This window comes from Micrasema longulum, unplaced genomic scaffold, assembly GCF_059751315.1.
Source record: "Micrasema longulum isolate JH-2025_06_02 unplaced genomic scaffold, ASM5975131v1 h1tg000430l, whole genome shotgun sequence".
Lineage (NCBI taxonomy): Eukaryota > Metazoa > Arthropoda > Insecta > Trichoptera > Brachycentridae > Micrasema > Micrasema longulum.
In genome coordinates this window covers 2,056-21,733 of record NW_028277630.1, presented here as the reverse complement: position 1 = coordinate 21,733, position 19,678 = coordinate 2,056, and the positions used below count along the sequence as shown (strand labels likewise).

Sequence of the window (19,678 nt, the reverse complement as noted above, 5' to 3'; positions counted from 1 at the left end):
ACTTAATTTTTTTTTAAATAAAATAAAAAATATTATTATTAAATTTACTTTATGTGCATCCTTTGGGGCATTGATTATGAATAACTAAAAGTATATTTAAAAATTATGTACTTTATCGAATCTGATGTTGTATGCTGTAAAATACTAAAGAACTAGCATTTTTCATATTTTATAAAAAAAAGCAGAATCATACAATCCAATTTTCTAGTCAGATTAAAAAAAATAAACAAACATTTTAATGAAACCAATTTTGATTGAATAATTACCGCATTATCGTGTTTCATATTATTTTATTTTAAAAAAAACATTGCATACATAGTAAAAAAAAACGATTAAATTTCCTTAAATAGTTCTATTAATTTCCATAAAGGTCATGCCCTATTTTTTTTATCAAATAAAAAGGTCAAAGGTCAACCGCAACACAGCAAGCTGCTCATTGTATTCAATTATAGTCTCGATATTTGCTTAACAGAAGGGTGAGAATCCGGTTTCTTTTATAATGTCGAAATATGCAGGGACTTGTATTTTATGTCTCCCTCACTCACCTTTGAATTTAGAAGCATAATTTTCAAAAAACGTATTTTAAATGTGGGGTGCGTTCCAAGGAAACCCTACCCTTGTAAAAAATGAAATAAACATATTGTAGGCTCAGATATTTTTTACATGTTTAATTGTTAAGACTTTTGACGGCTCACTTTTAAATTTTTTTTAATGATTTATAAAGCTAAAATGCTTCTGTTCCTGACTAGATATTGATGACCAATTATTTTTTGGTCACAACATGCATTGATCAATACGTAGTGTATCAAAACACGGTTGCATTAGACTCTTATCCACTTCCGATGGTGCATAAAGCACTGTATTGATATATAAAATGCAGTGCATCTCAATAACCTGTTACATAAAGGTGAGATGATCAGTATTGCGCTTTAGGTGCCAGTCCATTGACAGTAAAATATTGCAAAATAAAAATACTATACAAACAATATTTCACGTCAATCCTCCTAGAAATCGGACCTAGGACCTCAAGCATGATACCAAGAGCGTTTACCTGTAGATCAATCACAAATAATTATCGACGTGCTAATAAGCGACGCGATAACAATATCTTACCATGGTTGTCTATCGTATTCGCAATCACAATGAAACATCCGTGAACACCTAATATAAAATGTCAAAATATTTTCGCTTCGCGTAGAATCCTGCTGCGCAATCACATATTTGAATTTCACCGGTGTAAATATGGAAAATATTCCAAAACTGCTATTTGCATTTATCTATTTATTATTTATCATGCTATTTATTGCATTAAGCCAGCTTTTTAGCCATTTACTTAAGTCTCTTCAATATATTCGAAATAACAACAAACGTATTTATTGCCGATAACTGGCAAAAGTCTAAACATGTCCTCCCTTCACCCTTCCCCCTCACCTCTCCCACTTCCCTACTATTTCACCAAAGTGGTGGCGGTGCCCTCCAGTACTTTTTTATTTAGGACTACACCACTGTATAGAAGTGATATGCGCCAGATAGCTCCCAAACACAAACTCCACAACACTACATGATGTAACCCTGCCTCAAACATAGAATTAACACACTCACAAGTGAAATTAAATACGTACATAAAAATATTTTTCATGATATTTATAATTCTAAATAAATAATACATTAATGTAACAATTTTTTTTTTTTTAAGAGAATTATAATACACCTATTATATTTCCTGACACTAGTATGAAATTTGTTCCAAACCATGATTTTACATAAAAAGCAACACTTGTATCTAATCACATTTTTTAAGCCGACTGTTATGTCATGTTTTCCAGGTCGTTAAAAATCTATTTTCTTTTAATATAAAAAAGCAAGGGTGAAAATTTCACAAAGAGAAATATAATAACCCTATTTGTTTTTTGAATTTTCCGAAAATGGGGCACATTTTTGGATGGCATTTAAAATTCTGGGGTAGAAAGGAAATTTTAAAATAAATTTGAAATTTAGCAAAGGCTTAATATGATAAATACGTTTAACCAAATGGATTTTTAAACGACGTTTTGGCTTAACTAGGTTAAAAATTTAAAAAGTTATTTATTTGATATAGAATATAAATAGAGTACATATTTTTCAGGCTAGTTTTTATGACAGGTAATATTCGTTTGTACCTTGTAAGTGGATAAAAATAGTACATATGACACTCAAACGCGCATTTTTATATGAATACGGTGTCTTAAAAATTGATAACATTATGGATACTAAAATGTTTTTTATAACGAAAGAAACCGATAAAAAACACGATCTTCATAACGATTTGTGTGAAGGGAGGGGAGAGAACTATATTATTTATTGTTCTAGCATTTATTTTGTGGAAAAAAATTGAAGTAATTAAAAATAAAACCCTTTGTAATTTTAAAATACAAAGAGATAAAAATAAAAAAAATGTTGAAACCCAAAAAAAAAATTTTTGAGGAAACATTAATCAATAATATTATTTTCCAAAATTCTTCACCCCTGTTATCAATATTCCCCAGAATTAAGAAAATCCCACCCCCTTCACCTCACACTGCCTTGCCCCTTCTTATCTGTGTATATATTTTAGTTTGGTTTATATTTACAACTAATGATAAGTAATTCAGAATACCTGATATTGGTTGTTTTATTTTATATTAAACTCTTATGTAGTTAAAATTTAGTTCTTTAACTGTTGATTTTAGTTTTGCGAAAGACCCCTACCAAGAGTAATAGGGGTAGGTACCTTATTTCCATGTCATCAATAGGAATACAATAAAAGTGGTGTGATAAAACAATCAGAATCATACTATTCACAACGAATTATTTATTTAAAAAAAATTGCATATAATGATACGCATTCAATTATTATTTGTTTTTTACTTACAAAAAGACACATACACCATAGTGGTGTGGAATAATAAACAGCGCTCAAGTGGTGTTATTTAAGGGAATCAATGAAATATGGAACTTTTTAAATTGATAGATGGTGTCAATAAAATTGACCCCTTTCCGCTTATTGACTGGTACAGCAAAGTGGGAGAGCGGGTTTGTTTCAATTGAAGATATGTGCTTTTCTGATTCATTCTACTTCTAATAACAGGAGCGTATTAGGAATCAGTAGTAATATAATGAAAATTACGTCGAGTTTTTATATTAGAGCCGAACAAAGAATAAAAGAATAAAATAAAACTTGCTAAATCTGTTATTCTTTCTTTTTTCTCTGCTGCATTGACATGTTTTTTTACTTTTAAACTACTTTTAATTACCAAAATTATATATGTTTATAAAATTAATATATTGCTGCTCTTACCATAATGTGTCATAATTTTGACGATGTTTTTAAGTTGACTTAAATTTATTGTCCTATTTAAAGATTCTTCTCTTCGTTTCTTTAAATCCCTTAAAATATGTATATTTATGTTTTTCCTTTCTAAAAATGTTTTTATTATTTTATTTTATTTTTACATCTGAGCATGTTAAATATTCATTATTTTAATTCTTTCTATTCTATTTAAATTTAAATTTATTAAACAAGTTCTATTTTCGTTTTTTTTCCTTCTCTTTTTTGTACTTTAATTATTAACCTTAAATATAACTACTTTATATTATAAAAACTTCACTTGTCCAGTAAAGTTAAGTCTAACTGTGTAAAATATAAACTATGTTGCCTAAATAAAATAAAATAAAATAAAAATATAAAAATACAACCTTGAAAATACTTTGATATCAATGTAATATTTCATTAAAATGAATATATCCAGGATATATATATCTGGATATATCCAGGGATTTTTTTTCTCAAGTAAACAATATTATGTAATATAGAGTAAAGTTATTATAAATATTCCTGAGGAATACAAACTCTATGCAGACTAAGCAGGGGGGAGGAGGATGTATGGACAGAGGCCAATACGTTGTCCCCACCCCTCAGGATTCCCTCAATACCTCTGTTTTTTTATTTAAAAATATTCAATTCAATTCAATTCAATTCATTTATTTAAATATAACATTTCAAACATACATTTAATACGTACATATTATAAAAAAGAAAAAAAATACATGAAAGAGATTCATGTTAAAGTAGTAGGAGAACCCAATACAAAATTGAGTACTCTTACTTTCTGGATATTCAATTAAATTCAATTCATTTATTTTAAATATAACATATACATTAAAAACATAAATTCAATACGTACATATTATAAAAATGAAAGAGACTCATGTTAAAGTAGTCGGAGAATCTTGCTCCGGAAAACCCCTTCGGATACATGGAACAGATGTATGTATGTATGTATCCAGAACGATGTTGTTCAGCATAGCGGTAGCTCTTCCAAAAGGCATAACCATCGGCAGGTTGATCCTGTATATCGGAATATGAAACAATCTATGCTGACGCTGTCTTAGGTAATTATCAGGAACATACAAACCAATGCTCATCATAATCTCAGGATTATCGACAATACCGCGCAACAATCGATAAAAATATGAAGTCAAATATGTACCTATTTATGAAATATTCTAAAGTAAAAATGCCTTTTTAAATAAAACATTTTTGTCAACCATGTCGGAAATCGAACCCGCTGACACTCGTGAGGTCAACAATTTTCGCGTGCAGCTCTTTTTAGCGCACAGTATTTGAAAAGGCATCTGCCTAATAGTGACACAAAAACTATATTGAAATATGTATTCATTACGCCGCCATTCGCCGCATATTCTCTTTAAGACAGTTACGAAGAATTAATCTACTCCGCCCAATAGTTACAGGATTTTGTGTATTCATTCGCTGTTAATCACTCTTATAAATTGACCTCTTGTCTTGTGACCCCGATGTTGAAAAGACAATTCCTTGCTTTAGACACAGAAGAATTCCAAAGAGACACGTTCAGAAATCTCGAGTCACCCACTCGATCAATTTAGCTTGTTTAATTGATCGTTTGGTGCAGAATCAGACCAATCGATGTTCCCTCGTAAACCTCTCTTAAAAAAATGTAAAATTGAATGATATAAAACAAAGAATTTTTTTAAGAAACTAATTATAATGAGATTTTATAGAAACCATTAAAAAATGATCGGATTTGATACACAACACGACTGTTTTTTTGTCACGGCGTAAAAAAAAACTTTACGATTCTTAAATGTAAATATAATTAAATAGGGAAATATCACTTTTTTACATCTCAAAGAAATAAAGGTCTATGAGATACTGTACAGTAAAAAGAAATATTTATTAGTACCTGGGCCTCGATTACAATGAGAAGTTAACAGATTTATCTTCGACTGTTTATGAAGAAAAATCGATATGTGTGTACGAAAATAAGTATATTTGCATGAACATTTTAAGTTTCTTTATCGGTAACGTATAATTAAACATGTTTAAAAGAACAAAATGTTTGCATATTCTGCTTTTCACATAGAAAACTTAATTTTACTTTGTAGATAAAATTTAAGATACATGTTAACTTTCCATTGTAATCGGGGCCCTGGCATGAAAAATATGTTAAAATTTGAATTTTTTTATTCCCGCAAAAACGGCAATTTCATTGGCCGCGCCTCTAATACGCCACGATTCATGTTTGTTTGATCCTGACCATTCAAATTTGTTTAGAATATTGTCACGAATCTTGACGTCACAACCATCAAGGCCAAAAATGTTGCATTTTTCTAATGACGTATTTAAAAAAAAAACATTCTTACTTTATGTACGAAAACATTTCTCGTTAAGAATGCAAAAGTATTAAAATGTTTGAAATTATATTTGCTTATATCTCGAGTGATGGGTAAAAACCGATATCATATTTGAATTTAGCATAAAAAATACTATCAGAATTTGAATCATATGTTTTTGTTTCTCAGAATAATATTTTTTTTTGCCCAGTCTAATCATTGTTACAGTTTTTTTTATGGTAGGTATTTTGTAGTCAATATAAATTTAAAAATAAAAATGAGGTACAATAAATGCTTAATATTTTTTTTTCTCCCCAAAATGATCGGTATGAAAGGAAACCTATCCCCCATTGTTTATTTTTAGTATTCTATTTTTAAAGGGTAGGTATTGCGTAGAACGTATTCCCGTGTAAAAAGAGGTTTCAGTGTGTATATATGTTTAATATTGTAAACATCGTAGTTCGACATACTCAATGTAAAATATTCCAATAGAGATGTAAGATCTTTTTAAGGACATAATTTGTTTAAGCAATCAACTTTTTTTTGTAATTTTGATAAATAATTTAATATTGAAAGACTTTCCTCCAAATGTGTTTCCTTTTACTTAAAACTAGTTATACTAAGAAAAAAAAAAAAAAAAACGTAATACTGTCATTATATTGTACGTTTATTTTTAAACAAATACAAAAAAATACACGAAGTTAAGCTAACCGAAATAATATGTACGTAATATATGTAATTGTTGAAATGGCGTATTGAAATATTATTATAAATCTATCATTCTGCAATATTTACCATTCTTGAGTTTTAATTAGTTCACGATTTGGAGAAAGACCAAATCAAAGAGAATCGTGAGAAATCATTCAACTAGACTACTAGAGTGTCGTAGAATCGAAGCATAGCACGATATATTGCAATAAGATATTTAGAATAAATCGTCATGATCGTAGAACAACGACGCATGTGATTTTCTTCAACTTTACTTGAGAGCGGCTTAACTTTTTTGTCGACACTTTTGACGCTTATGACACTTTTGACACTTTTTTTGTCACAACTTGACAAGTATAAAAGAATACTATTTCATACTTGAGTAAGTATTTGGGTAATATTTCACACATTTTTTTTTCTAAACATGTTCAATTGCAGGTCTACTACGATACATATTTTTTAAAATACCAATTCACATTTTCGTACATAAATATCGATTTTACTTTTTAGACAGTCGAAGATAACTCTGTTAAGTTCCGACTGTAATTTATTTCTTTATTTATGTACATACATGTAGTTTATCACACTTTATTTGAGACATAATTCCCAACCCCGTGGGTCTAAAAGTCCTGTGTTAAGATGGGACGAGCAATTAGTTGACACAGACACATGAGTATATTACCACATTTTTTTTCACAATCCACTGATTTTAATTTAAGAACAAACTATTGTTTTTGTTGATTGATTTGGCGTTTATTTTGTAGAACTCTTTGTGAAAAAATCGAACACTGATTTTAGTCTGTAGAATAATTTATTTTATGTTTAAAATATAAAAATGAAAATTCCGTGATCATTTTCGACTTGTTAGGGCATTTTCATACGAATGTAAAGACTGAATGAATTGAATGTCCTTATATAGTTATATAATTCAAATTCCTTAAGTTAAAAAAAATATTAAAAAAACAAAACAATATAGCTTCATTAATTATCTCACAATACATATTATTTTACTAAACGCTTGCTTTAAGTTAGTAAGTGAAAATTCTTGATGGAAGTCATGCCATATTAAAAAAGTTTTTTTTTTACTTAAGTACCTTGAATTACGAATATGTAACTAAATAAGGACATTTCATCCATTTTATCGTCACATTCATTTGAAAATGCCCTTACAAGGCGAAACAATTGTCACGGAATTTTTGTTTTTAATCGACTAGACTCAAATCAGTGTCTAATTTCTTTTATTATAAGTATTGTTTTTATTATTGCGTTGTATTTTTATTCAAATAAAATCCCAAAAAAACTGAGCAATCTAGTAATAACGCACATGCTCAGTACAAATTTCATAAAATACTTATATCGTTTAGTAGGAAATAGCATAAATAGACATTGAATAATACTGGCAACAGTAAAGGAAATTATTATATCCCCTGTGTACTTATTACTGACTTCCGTTTCTATATTACCACACTTTCCATTAAGGGATGGAAAACTTTTTCCCTATTTCCTTTCCACATTTTTCAAAAATTAAACAAATGGATTATACTCCCGAAGAAATATTATCTTATTCATCTTTGGATATGACTCTAATGTTTGTATTATTTTATTAAGTATTATTATTTAATTATACTACATATTTAAAAAAATCTAAAAAGAGGTTCGTTTTAATTTATATACTCTAAGGGTCCGACAAACAATTATGGAAATAATTTCCCCGCGATGTTTTATAAAGTTTTAATCTAATTATTCAGAACAAGAGAGTCAAAGTGAAAACAATCTCGGAGTTCAAAATAGAAAGATGTTTGGTCTTGTTTTTAGTAGGACAAATTAATTCCTTCGACCAAGTTAAAGGTGAATAAATAACGAAAGTTACCCGACTTGAGAGGGTCTTGAACATAAAATAAAAGTCTCCGTAAACCTTATTATGAAATGATTTTAGTTTATACATATTAATTGTTTTAAAGATATCAAAATTTATTTTCATTTATTTCTTCACTCGAAAGTAATGTATTTTTCTCTTTTGTCCATAGATGCCTGCGGCTTGTCGGACGTTGCTCATATAGAGGGTCTTCAGGAAAAATCACAATGCGCCCTGGAGGAGTACTGTAGAACCCAATATCCGAATCAGCCTACTAGATTCGGAAAGTTACTCCTGAGATTACCTTCCCTCAGAACTGTGAGTTCTCAGGTCATAGAGCAACTATTCTTCGTCAGACTCGTGGGGAAGACGCCGATAGAGACACTGATAAGAGATATGTTACTCTCTGGTAGCTCTTTCTCCTGGCCGTACATGAACTCGATGTGACACACAGTTTGGAGGCAGTTAGCTTCCGCCTGATCTTCAACCGCCGCCTTCCACGCTGGCTTTCCGACGTACCTCAACCCTCAAGAAAGATTTCTGGTCAACTTTCAGAATCACCTGACTCCGGCGCAGTTCCACCAGCCCCAAGAGCACCAGTTCTCTTTCTCGTACCACTCTCAGCAGAGCCAGTTCGCGGCGGCGGCGAACCTCGAAACTTGCGCAGCGAGTAAACCGAGAACCGAAAAACACAACACCAGCGTTTCTTCGGATATTTTCACCGAAAATAATGGAATGATAAGCGACGTCACTGTAGACAGCACCACGAACTGTTTCGACTACATCAGGAGTGCTAAGGCTACCGGAGGTGTGAACACGGAGGTGTCGGATTGTAAACTCAAAATGGCGGCGGCTTGCGAGCATCATAGTGCGATGTTTGAAAACAACAATTCTTCTTCATATCATATGGCGATGGCGGGGGAAGTAGGAGCGGCGAGCGGCTCGAAGAACAGCTTCGACGGGCTAGCTTCCAACTGTAGTTCCTCGAGTTGCAACGAGACCACCGGTTCGGTTTGCCTGTCCTCGAACACGGACAAAACTCTTACCAAAACTTCTCTCATGATCGACAGTCTTTTGGATCACAACAGCGCGAGAGACTCCTGCGAAATTTCTAGAATCAAGTAGTTTAATAATCACGAGTGAGGAAACCGACGTAAGAAGGAGCTTAAATTAAAAAATCTTATCAAAGACATTTCGATAATGAATTATACTTAAAATGAGGCTGTTTTGTTAAAATCTACTTTCTAACACACCTAAAATAATCAAATTTTAAGACTGTTGTACAAAATAGGAATTAATACAAATATCATTTCAATCAGCATTTCAGTAAAAACGAAGAAATTTTATTATTTTCTCCTTTTCGTTCAAATATAAGTCGAGTGTTTGTTGAGAGTAAATCTGTAGTTGATTATTCATAATAAGTATTGTTTATGTGCTACAGTGAATATTAATTTATAAATTTATATACTTAAGGAGCAAAAATGTACAATAAATTTTGACGTGTTTGTTGTTTTGTTGAATATCATCTAAGATGTTAATGGTTAACCATACGTAGCAATATTAAAATTAGTGTTTTTGGAAAATTTTATACTGTGTAAAGAAATCTTTTATATATTATATTTTTAATCTTGCCATACATTAAATGAAATCTATTCAAAAATATTATTTACAAAACGTGTATTTATTTAATCAGATTAAATGTATTTAATAAATGCCAATCATTTTTTCATACAAATAATAAAACTTCTTATTTCATTTTTTTGTTTTCAAATATTTGAAATTTTATTAATAATTGACACTATTAAATCTGATGACAAAAGTATTCATGCGTAAATCGAATATGTTTTGTAATATTTATCCAAAATTAGTTTAATCTAACAAGCAATAAATCTTAACTTAAAAATGGTACAGTTATTAAACAATAGAATTGTTTATTTTTACTCTTCTTGAATGCTCATATGGAAAAAAGCTCGCGTGTTACTTTTAATCAACGAGTATGGCTTGTCCAAAAAAAATTAAACAAAATTTCGCGTTGTAAAACAGAATAAAATAAATCAGAATATTACTGGAAAATTTAGTGTATGTATCTACAGTGTTTTCGCGCAAAGATCATTTCAAATAAAAATCTCAAATGAAAACGTGCCCAATTGTTTAAAAACACGATTAATTTATATAGTGCTCCTACTTCAAATCAAAACTTTGTAACTGCATTTTGGGATAAAAAATAAATATATTAAGTAGGTTAACGTATTACATTTTATTTTTGTATAAATGAACCCATTGCAGGTTAAATAAACCAACTAATAAAATTGTCAAACTTTTGTGTTCAACGTTTAATCTCTGAGTTTTTTTTTTAATTAACTGTTTTGACATTTAATAAGCATGGATGTTTTGTAAACAAAGAACCAGGAAAAAAGATTTTTGGACTATTCTGAAAACAAATTGTAATTGAAGTAATGAGTTTACTTTTCCGTTAAAGTGACAGTTAGTTCACCTTACCTAATTTAGACCCTAACATTTATATAAACATGTTTATAAACTATGGCCAACGATTTATTATTTTGAAAATGGAAACAGAAACATCAACAAGAGAGTCGACCTCTATTTTATGAAATAAGTAATTGTTTGAGTCTAGGCTTACTACTGGCTTTTGTGGTTTCGTGATCATGCCGTGGATTCATCCTGCGTTAAATTACCAAGCTCAAGGAAAAGCGATACTTTGAAAATGGCCTCAAAATTGAAATAAATAACGTAAAGAGGTAGAAGAATTGGAAAAATACGGATGTTCAAACAAAGACGGAATTGTGAATGTTACATTATGTAAACTAGCCAATGGCAGGTAATAGGCCCAGTATGTTCCTTGTTGTAATGAGTAGGTAAGGGAAACTCTGTTTTCATAATGGTTCTTACCAGCAAATAAATACCCATCATTGAACTTAAAATTACTATTACCTTTAAACGAGGATGGCGTTCTAATGAACTCCCAAATTAATTACAGATAAAAATATTTTTTCCATAATTCTTCTAAGTCAACTAAGCAATGTTTAATAAAAGCAATATTATTATTCCCTTCATTTTAAATTGATGATTACAAAAAAGAAGGCAAATTAGTTCAAAATGCGCATTTTCTGTAAATAAATGCAACAAATTTTGTATGTTTTTGCAGTAATATACATAATATACAAATATTGATGTTAAGTACAGGTTGCTTCAGATTTTTTTAAACGTCTAATTTTTCTTTTTCATTTACATTCATATGTTAAGAATGAAAACAAATACTATGATGATTGATTCCTGTTAAATTTAAATCGAGCTATTATTTTTGATCAATTAGAGAGTTTGTAAACACGGGATACAAATATTTTTTTTTCTCAATAACAAAACTGTTATTCCAAAATGTGTAGGTACGTTTATTCGATTTCATAAAATGATTAATCGAAATGACCCAAGTAGGTATATATTACCTGAATAAACATGGATGCGATTAGATACAAAAAAGAATCGCAAAATCGATTATAATTTTTTAAGACTTTCCTATATGGTTTTTACAATACAGGTGATCCAATCAGGAACAAGTTCCTAATTCAAACGAAATTAAACTTTGATTTGAATTAACGTGACACGGTAGAATATTTACCGTTGTTTGTCGATATCATAATTCCCTTATCCTTAATCATTGTGAATAAAACAATGCATTTGTTAATAATTCGCAGTAAATTAGCGATTTTTTATTTTATTTATGTAGAGTGATCAATTTTACGTTCTCTTAAAATAAAAACCAAGAAAACGAAAACTTGACAATAATATAATTTTTTATACGAATATCTATTTTTTTGGATAGTACCTAGGACAGTTTGAGTTACATTGGATACAACTCCCTATATCGACAAACATCGTAAATCTGAAATCGTTTCTATGTAATCCACCATGGCCGGAATTGTACAAAAAAAAAAAAATAGACTCCTCCTTGGTATAGTGGCAACTACGCGAACCTCACGCACGGGGTTTACGGGTTCGACTCTCAGAATTTAAAAAAAAATGTAAATGAGACTCTTAATGTAAGGTCTAAGGTTCAATCACAGCCCTTTTAAATATTAAAAAAAAACAATTTTAAAAATTAATATCTTTTTCAATTATAATTCATTAGAGGCATGCCAACTATGGGCCATGAGCCACAGAAGATTATGTAAGATAGTATGGATAGGGTATAAATGGGTTGAGGTCCCGTGGTGTCGCGGACTTATGAATAAGAGGTACATGATCAAACCCCATTCTGCCATAGCTTGATTCTCATTTTCTGGCCTTAAATTAGCCACTGGTTAAGAATGGCCCCAAATTGAAAATTCTTTTTGATTAAAATCAAAAGAAAGGATATCTTCCTTTCGATGCATCTATTTTGAGTAAAAAGAGGGCGTTAAAATAATTATTTCTTTATAGCTGAATTCATTTGAGATTTTGGGCTAAAACTGTACCACAAAATGAGTTAATTAAATTACTTAAAAAATAGTAAAAGACATTTAAAGCAAATATAAAATGATTTTCATAAAATGTTGAAATAGCTTTTATATTTATTATTTTGAATAGCAATAATATCTAAATGTAAATACGAAATGTTAAAATAATTTGATTGGATAAAAGTAGTGATTTGAAAAATGTTTTTATTTTTTAGTGTGGCAATTTATCAAATTTATACTTGCCACGACGTAATATTTTTGATCGTTTTTATAATAAAATAGAAAAATGTAAATAAATAAGGTAAATTAAAAAAATATATATTATATTATTTGTCCCTTACAAAATCTTTTATTTAATCCCTTTTCGCCCATAAATGAACAGTAAAAATGTTGGCCAATGATTGTTTACTTACAGTTTTTACCGGTTTTGAAAAGTACCCATCTCTTCGCCAGGACAATAATTACACTAACATGCTTATCCAACATACGAGTATACAGTGGGATACGCACGTTCAAATTCAAATTAATTTATTTAAACAAAGTACCATTACAAAAAACATAAAATATTTAAGCCGTAATATTGGGAAAACATATCGATTCAGAAATCCTTGAGCAATAAGCAAACTTTTGAAGCTAAGAGAAATCTATTGCCAGCAATGTCTAAAATATATTTTATGTGTCGACATTTATTTCCTAAAAATTTTAATAGATCTGGTCAAAGATTTCTTAGTATACTTGAAATCCCATATTGTAAACTCATTTTTCATAGCTCCCGATCAGTGCATTTCATAAGGACAATATGATAGACATTTATTATTTAAATATGTTTCGATTTAAATTTTTGCTGAAATTATGGATAAAAAAAAGATTTAAGTAGCTTCTATTTTTAATGAATAGAATAAACTTTTATAAAAATGAACTTTTAGATGTCGATCGTATTCTTCCAGTAGCCTTTATTTCAATTAAAAATAAAATGTGTACCCACTTATAGGCCGTGCCTTTGTGGGGTTTTTTCGTGTCAGTAAAATCGTTTTTTTTTGTATTTGTAACTAAACCTATTGTAAAATGCAAAGAAAAAAATATTTGAAAAAAAAAATGGTTCGACATTGTTAGTTATATCCCATAGCAGCTTGCCCACCACATACCGCACACCGCATCTGAGGACATAAGTCTCTTGGCGGTGCCCACATACACGGAAAATTTGCTCGTTGTCAAACGAGAAAAGCTGCCTGAAAAAGCTCTCTGAAACCTGGTAGCCTTAGCATCTTTGTGCTGAAAGAAAGTAATCCAGAAGTACATAATATGTACATCATTGGATTGAGAAAAGAGGGAAGTGAATTCTTTACTGGCTGGGATATAATTTATTGGACATGATCAATTCGCCAAAATTATTGCAAAAGTTTTTAAAAGCCTTGAAATTCTTTTTGGAAGCCACCAGATCTGCATATCCGACAGGACCCATAACAGGGCCATGGATAGAAGCGAGAAGCTCCATTCGGTAATCATAGAAAAGGGAAAAGAGACAATACCACAAAATGTGTAGGCACAAAGGGGAGTCAACAATATTATAAACAAATATTTTTTGATTAAATTTACCATGACAACCCAAAAATATTCTAGAAGAAGAAAAAAAAGGTAACCCTCCCTGAAGGAGAAGATTTCCATCGCAATTGCCAAGCATTTAAAGTCATTTTTCAAATATTCGATGAAGACATTCCTTCAGTTGAGAGTAAACGGACGCCACCAATAACAGAAGAATGCCTTCTTTTTAGGTGGAAATTCGCAGATCGTCGCTGAACCTCCAGATCCAATTCAAAGGAAACAAGCTCGTTAGAACCGGGAGTGCATCCGTCGAGCATGTCTTTATGCTCTAGAAAGAGTCAGAAGAGGTTGCCTTTTGTCCACTTAAAATAATTCGCCTAAAATATTGCACCTCACATCGGTGTGCCCAACAGCCAGCTGCATAACATACAATGCCTAGGAAAATGGATTTATAATAGGCCGTTGAAGTTTCAAAAGATAATCCCCAGCTGCCTCTAGCCAAGCGTGCAACTTTGTGGAAAGCCATCTTTCCCAAATTCACAGCTTTCCTAGCATGGGAAGTGTAAGACAATTTTCTTTCAAAGATTTCACCAAGGTTTGAAACTGAATTTGACGCTCGAATAGAAGTGCCCAGAAATTTGATAGGACACACAAAATTACCCTTTAAAAGTGAGAATTAAGTTTTTTGAGGAGCAAAGCTTAATTTATTTCGAATACCCTAATCGAATACTTTATTTAATGCATTAGCTGCGTTACGCATTGGCTGCGTCTACGGCTATTGCTTTCAATCAAAATACATTCATCATCGGAAAAAACCTGAATCATACATGATGAAGAAAGGGGAAGTTCGAGAAAATCATCGAACAATATATTCTACAAAAGTGGTCCCAAAACAGTGCCTTGAGGACAGCCACATGAAATCTTACGGGATAAAAGTGTACTACCACCGGGATACACTATCTAATAGCAAGAGTATTTGACTCTTGAACACAGTTTCACTGCCATTAGAGATGTCGATCTTCAAAGTGATAATGTTCAGCTGCCCGACTGTCCTTCTAATCGGAATAACCAGAGGCAGGTTGGTTCCGGAAGCCGGGACAGTCTGTGCTGACGCTGTCGGATATAACCATCAGGAACATAAAAATTGATACTTGATACCGGTAGACATAAAAAAATCAAAAAGTGGTTATATACATTTCTGCTGCACAATTATTGAATTCAACTGATTACGAAATTCAAGACTGGTAGGTAGTAAAGCTGAAAAGGTTTTTCTCTGTTGTAATATGTGTAACCTAACATTTTATTTTCAAGCAATTTATCCATCCCCGAGAAAAAACCAAAATATATCAAATCATTACTACTACCATCACACTTTTTCTCCATAGGGGTAAGCAGAGAGGATGAACCGCCACATACGTATATCCTGACACACATTCCTATGTTCTTCGGTTCTATCTGCTTTTCACAAGATCAGACTTAAGATTTTGGTTTATCTGATCATGCCACGGCTTTCTTGGTTGTCCTTGTCCTGCGTTACCGTTCATTCTCAACACTATTCAATAATCATCTATTCATTATACATGACCAAACAATTTCAGTGACCATTTTGTAATCTCATCAACTGAGACTATACGCACTTTCTCCTGATTTTATCATACGTAACCCCGTCATACATTGATCTCCCACGCATTCGTCTAATTGATCGCATTTTTACCGTGTTCATTTTTCCTCTGCCAGTTCCATGCTGCACTTCCAGACATAAGTGTTGAGACTTAAACTCCGTTGTGCACTGCCTGTCTAGCTACGATTGACATATTTTTATTAGCAATTAAACTGATTGCGCCGCGCCGTGAAGATGTGAAATACGTAATTTTAAAAACACATTTTTGCAAAAAAGGAAGTAAAGAGTTTGCGTATTACGCAGGAAAAAGAGAATCAACATTATTTATATAATACGCATTTGACAAAGTTTGTTTGAAATTTCTACGGGAAAAGTGATAATTGGTGAAACTTTGCTCTTAGTCTAAGTTAGCAGAGATGCGAACCACACCTGAGCCGAGCTACGCCTGTTCAGCCGCCTTTAGCCACCTGCCGGCCAAAATTATCATTAAACTTAAGATAGGCGCATTACTTTTACGCGAGCGCGAGTGTAATTTTTAATGGACTTCATTTTTTATGGAAAGCGTTAATGGATTTTTATAAAGCTTTAATGTGTGCTTACTGGAAATGTAAGAACGCACATTAAAAATTTCTTTAAAAATAGCTATCCATATAATATTTACTGAGTACCCTACTCAGTAAATATAATATGGATAGCTAGTTAGCATATATAGGCAAGTTGAACAAGCTTGAACAACAAGCCCTGACTAGGCTTATTAAAATGAAAGTTAGGCTATGAAAAAAAAACCGTAGGACTTGCGATCGAATGGCTATTTGCAATTAAAAAGTATGTACAACAAATACGAACAATATTATCACTTACGTGATTGTAGATGACTGTTTTTGTTCGACTCTAGGAGAAAAATAAGGATAAACGTATTTTTCACTTTTTCGTCACAAAATAAACAATGTGTTGTTTATTTATTTGACACTTTAAATACGTTACGAATGATGAAATTAGGTGAGAGTGTAAATCTAAGTCAAGTATAATTGATAAGATTGAGAAAGGGTCTCTGAGATGGTTTGGTCACGTAGAACAAATGGACGACGAAAGAATGGTAAAATAAGTATATATGGCGAAAATGAACGGCAACGTGAGACGAGGACGAATAAGAAAAACGTGCCATGACCAGATAAACCAAAATCTTAAGTCTGGTCATGTCAAAAACAGACAGAACCGAAGGGCATGTATGACAAGATGTATGAAAGTGAAAGAAGCTTGGAATGTATGCCAGGATAGACGTGTGTGGCGGTCCATTCTCTCTGCCTACCCCTACGGAGAAATGGCGTGATGGTTGTAGTAGTAGTAGTAGTACAATATATATACATATAAGGGCGGGCATATTGCCTTAAGGCAATTTCTTCCTACCTACCCAAACCGTTCAGTTTGAGAAAATTATAAATACATGGACATATTGAATCTTACCATTTTATAAAAAAATAAAAACAAAGTAAAAATATATATTTAAAAAATTTAAAACTATACTATGAAGAGAGGAGAGGGGATGGGAAGGAAAAAAGAAGGATAAAGGAACAATTTTAATATTTAGATAGTGACATTTTAATCTTGACTTAAATGTAAATAAAGAAGGGGCGTCTCTAACATTAGTGGGTAGATTATTCCACAATTGAGCGGCTACTACTGTGAAAGAGGAGGCAAGTAAATTAGAGCGATGACGGGGTATTAAAATGCTTCTCTCGTTACTAGAACGAAGAGATAGTCCGTGTTGTGAAAGAGGTTGGATGAGTTCTCTCGGATAAACAGGCGAAGTGGTTGTTATAGCTAAATCGATCGCTATGCGGCAACTAACGGTCGGGCAATGTATTCCTCTCTCTTGTCGCCTTCATTCCTGCGTTTAAAGTGTGGTCGTGAGAGGCGTAGTTTTTTAGATATTGCAATTCCCAATTTGCCCCTTTACTCAACTAGTCCCGCCCTACCCTAATGTAGTGACTACTTACTCCAAAGGACTGTCAAATCTACCACGAAGAATTAATGAAGGTAACCTGGGGAACATAATATAGAAAACAACAAACATCTCGATCTCATATAAACTTGGTGCATTTGACTTTCCATCCGTATTCTACCACTATACCTAGGCGTAACTTTTGCCAAACTTTTGAGTAAGGCTCGCACTGTTTTACACACTCAGAAACCGTACAAATGCAAGTAAGAATTCACCCATTAATAGGGAAAATCGCTTTCTGAATCCAGCTTCTGCAGATAATATGGACCTATTTTTATGTACATATTGACAGTTTAGCAGCTATCTGCTTTGTGTTCATAAAATTCTACCTTATATTTATAGTCTGCATTACGTAATGGGTTAAACAACCCGTAAAGTAATGCAGATTGGAGTTGGAGCAAATAAATAAATAAGTTTCTTTCGCGAAATACAAAAACAGGTTGGTTTTCTTTATTTATATTTTTTTCTTCCTCAGCCTTCATCTCTCTCTAAATATAAATAAGTAAAATAAGTATGTTCAAGTCTGTATAGTTTAGGAATATTTAAAATTAACAAGTGCAAGCAGGGGGTTGTTAATCATGATTTAATATAATTATGGGAATAAAAGATATTAAATTAAAATAATTTAAGCATAAAGTATTATCATTTGAATGTATATAATAAAAACGGATGTAAATCATATTATTTTATGAATTTTTATAATAAAAAATTATTTGAATTATTTGTATTTAAATTTTATTATAACTAAAACAGGGGCCACTGGTTTGTAGTTTCATCATGGCTCGTCTGGGCTCGGGGGTAATTAAGTGATTCTCTGAAAGCAAAATTCCCGGAAGTTAATTTTTATCGAGTAGTGTTATAGTTTGTATTTTAATGGACACAATAATGGGAAAAATATAATAAAGTGTGTTACCTGATCGATTAATATTATTTTATCGGGGCAATTCTTTAAGTTTTCCTTAATTCTTTAAATTTTAGGCAATTCTTTAAATAAACGTTTAATTATTTACGTACTTTTATTATAATAATATGTAGAAATTATTAAATTGAAACGAAATTAATCAATTAAATAAAATTGTTTTTATTTTTATTTAATAGCATAATTATACATTTTTACAATTTAAAAAAAATTTCACTTGTTATATTTTTACTAAAACTAAAATCCCACCAAGCCACTTTTTGTAGTTATAATAAAATAAATAAAACAACTTTGTTTTTAACCACTAATTTTTATTTTTCACCGACCGGTTTCAAAGCAAACAAGCTTCTTTGTCAAGGTTTACGTAACTTTTTTGCTTGCGTAAAGATATCAAATTACCACGCATGTAAGAAAAAACCACTTGATTTATTGGGTCCACGTGTAGTATTTAGTGAACATGATAGAAATAAAATAAAAAGGAATCAATTCATTAGTTACGTAAACCTTGACACAAAAGCTTGTTTGCTTTGAAACCGGTCGGTGAAAAATAAAAATTATTGGTTTAAAACAAAGTTGTTTAATTTATTTTATTATAATGAATAACCACAAAGTTAGTGCTTCAAATATAAACTTTATATGAAATTATTGTTGTTTGTAAACGTTAAAATACTTACCTTCTTTCAATGTACAAAAAAAAAAAAAACATTCTCCGATAATTTCAATATGCGAGTATAAGGAATATCTAAGAACGTTATTTAGAAAATTTTGCAAAAAAACCGCACGTTAATCTGTCTAGTCATTTTCAAGTTTTTGCGAGACTTATAACGGCGATTAATTATTTATATATATAACTGTATATATATAAATATAGATATACCTGCATATAGTTTAATGATTATTAGATTTT

General features: G+C 31.2%; 1 protein-coding gene across 2 annotated transcripts in view; it reads left to right on the top strand.

The window, feature by feature from the left end:
* svp (COUP transcription factor 2) overlaps positions 1-10,258 on the top strand; it is a 185,248-nt gene extending 174,990 nt beyond the window's left edge. For both annotated transcript variants that reach the window (XM_088226409.1, XM_088226408.1), the window contains one exon: positions 8,406-10,258. In XM_088226409.1, coding sequence (XP_088082535.1) covers positions 8,406-8,680 — 275 coding nt within the window. In that variant the 3' untranslated portion in view covers positions 8,681-10,258. The remainder of the gene's footprint in view (positions 1-8,405) is intronic.
* Positions 10,259-19,678: the final 9,420 nt, after the last annotated feature.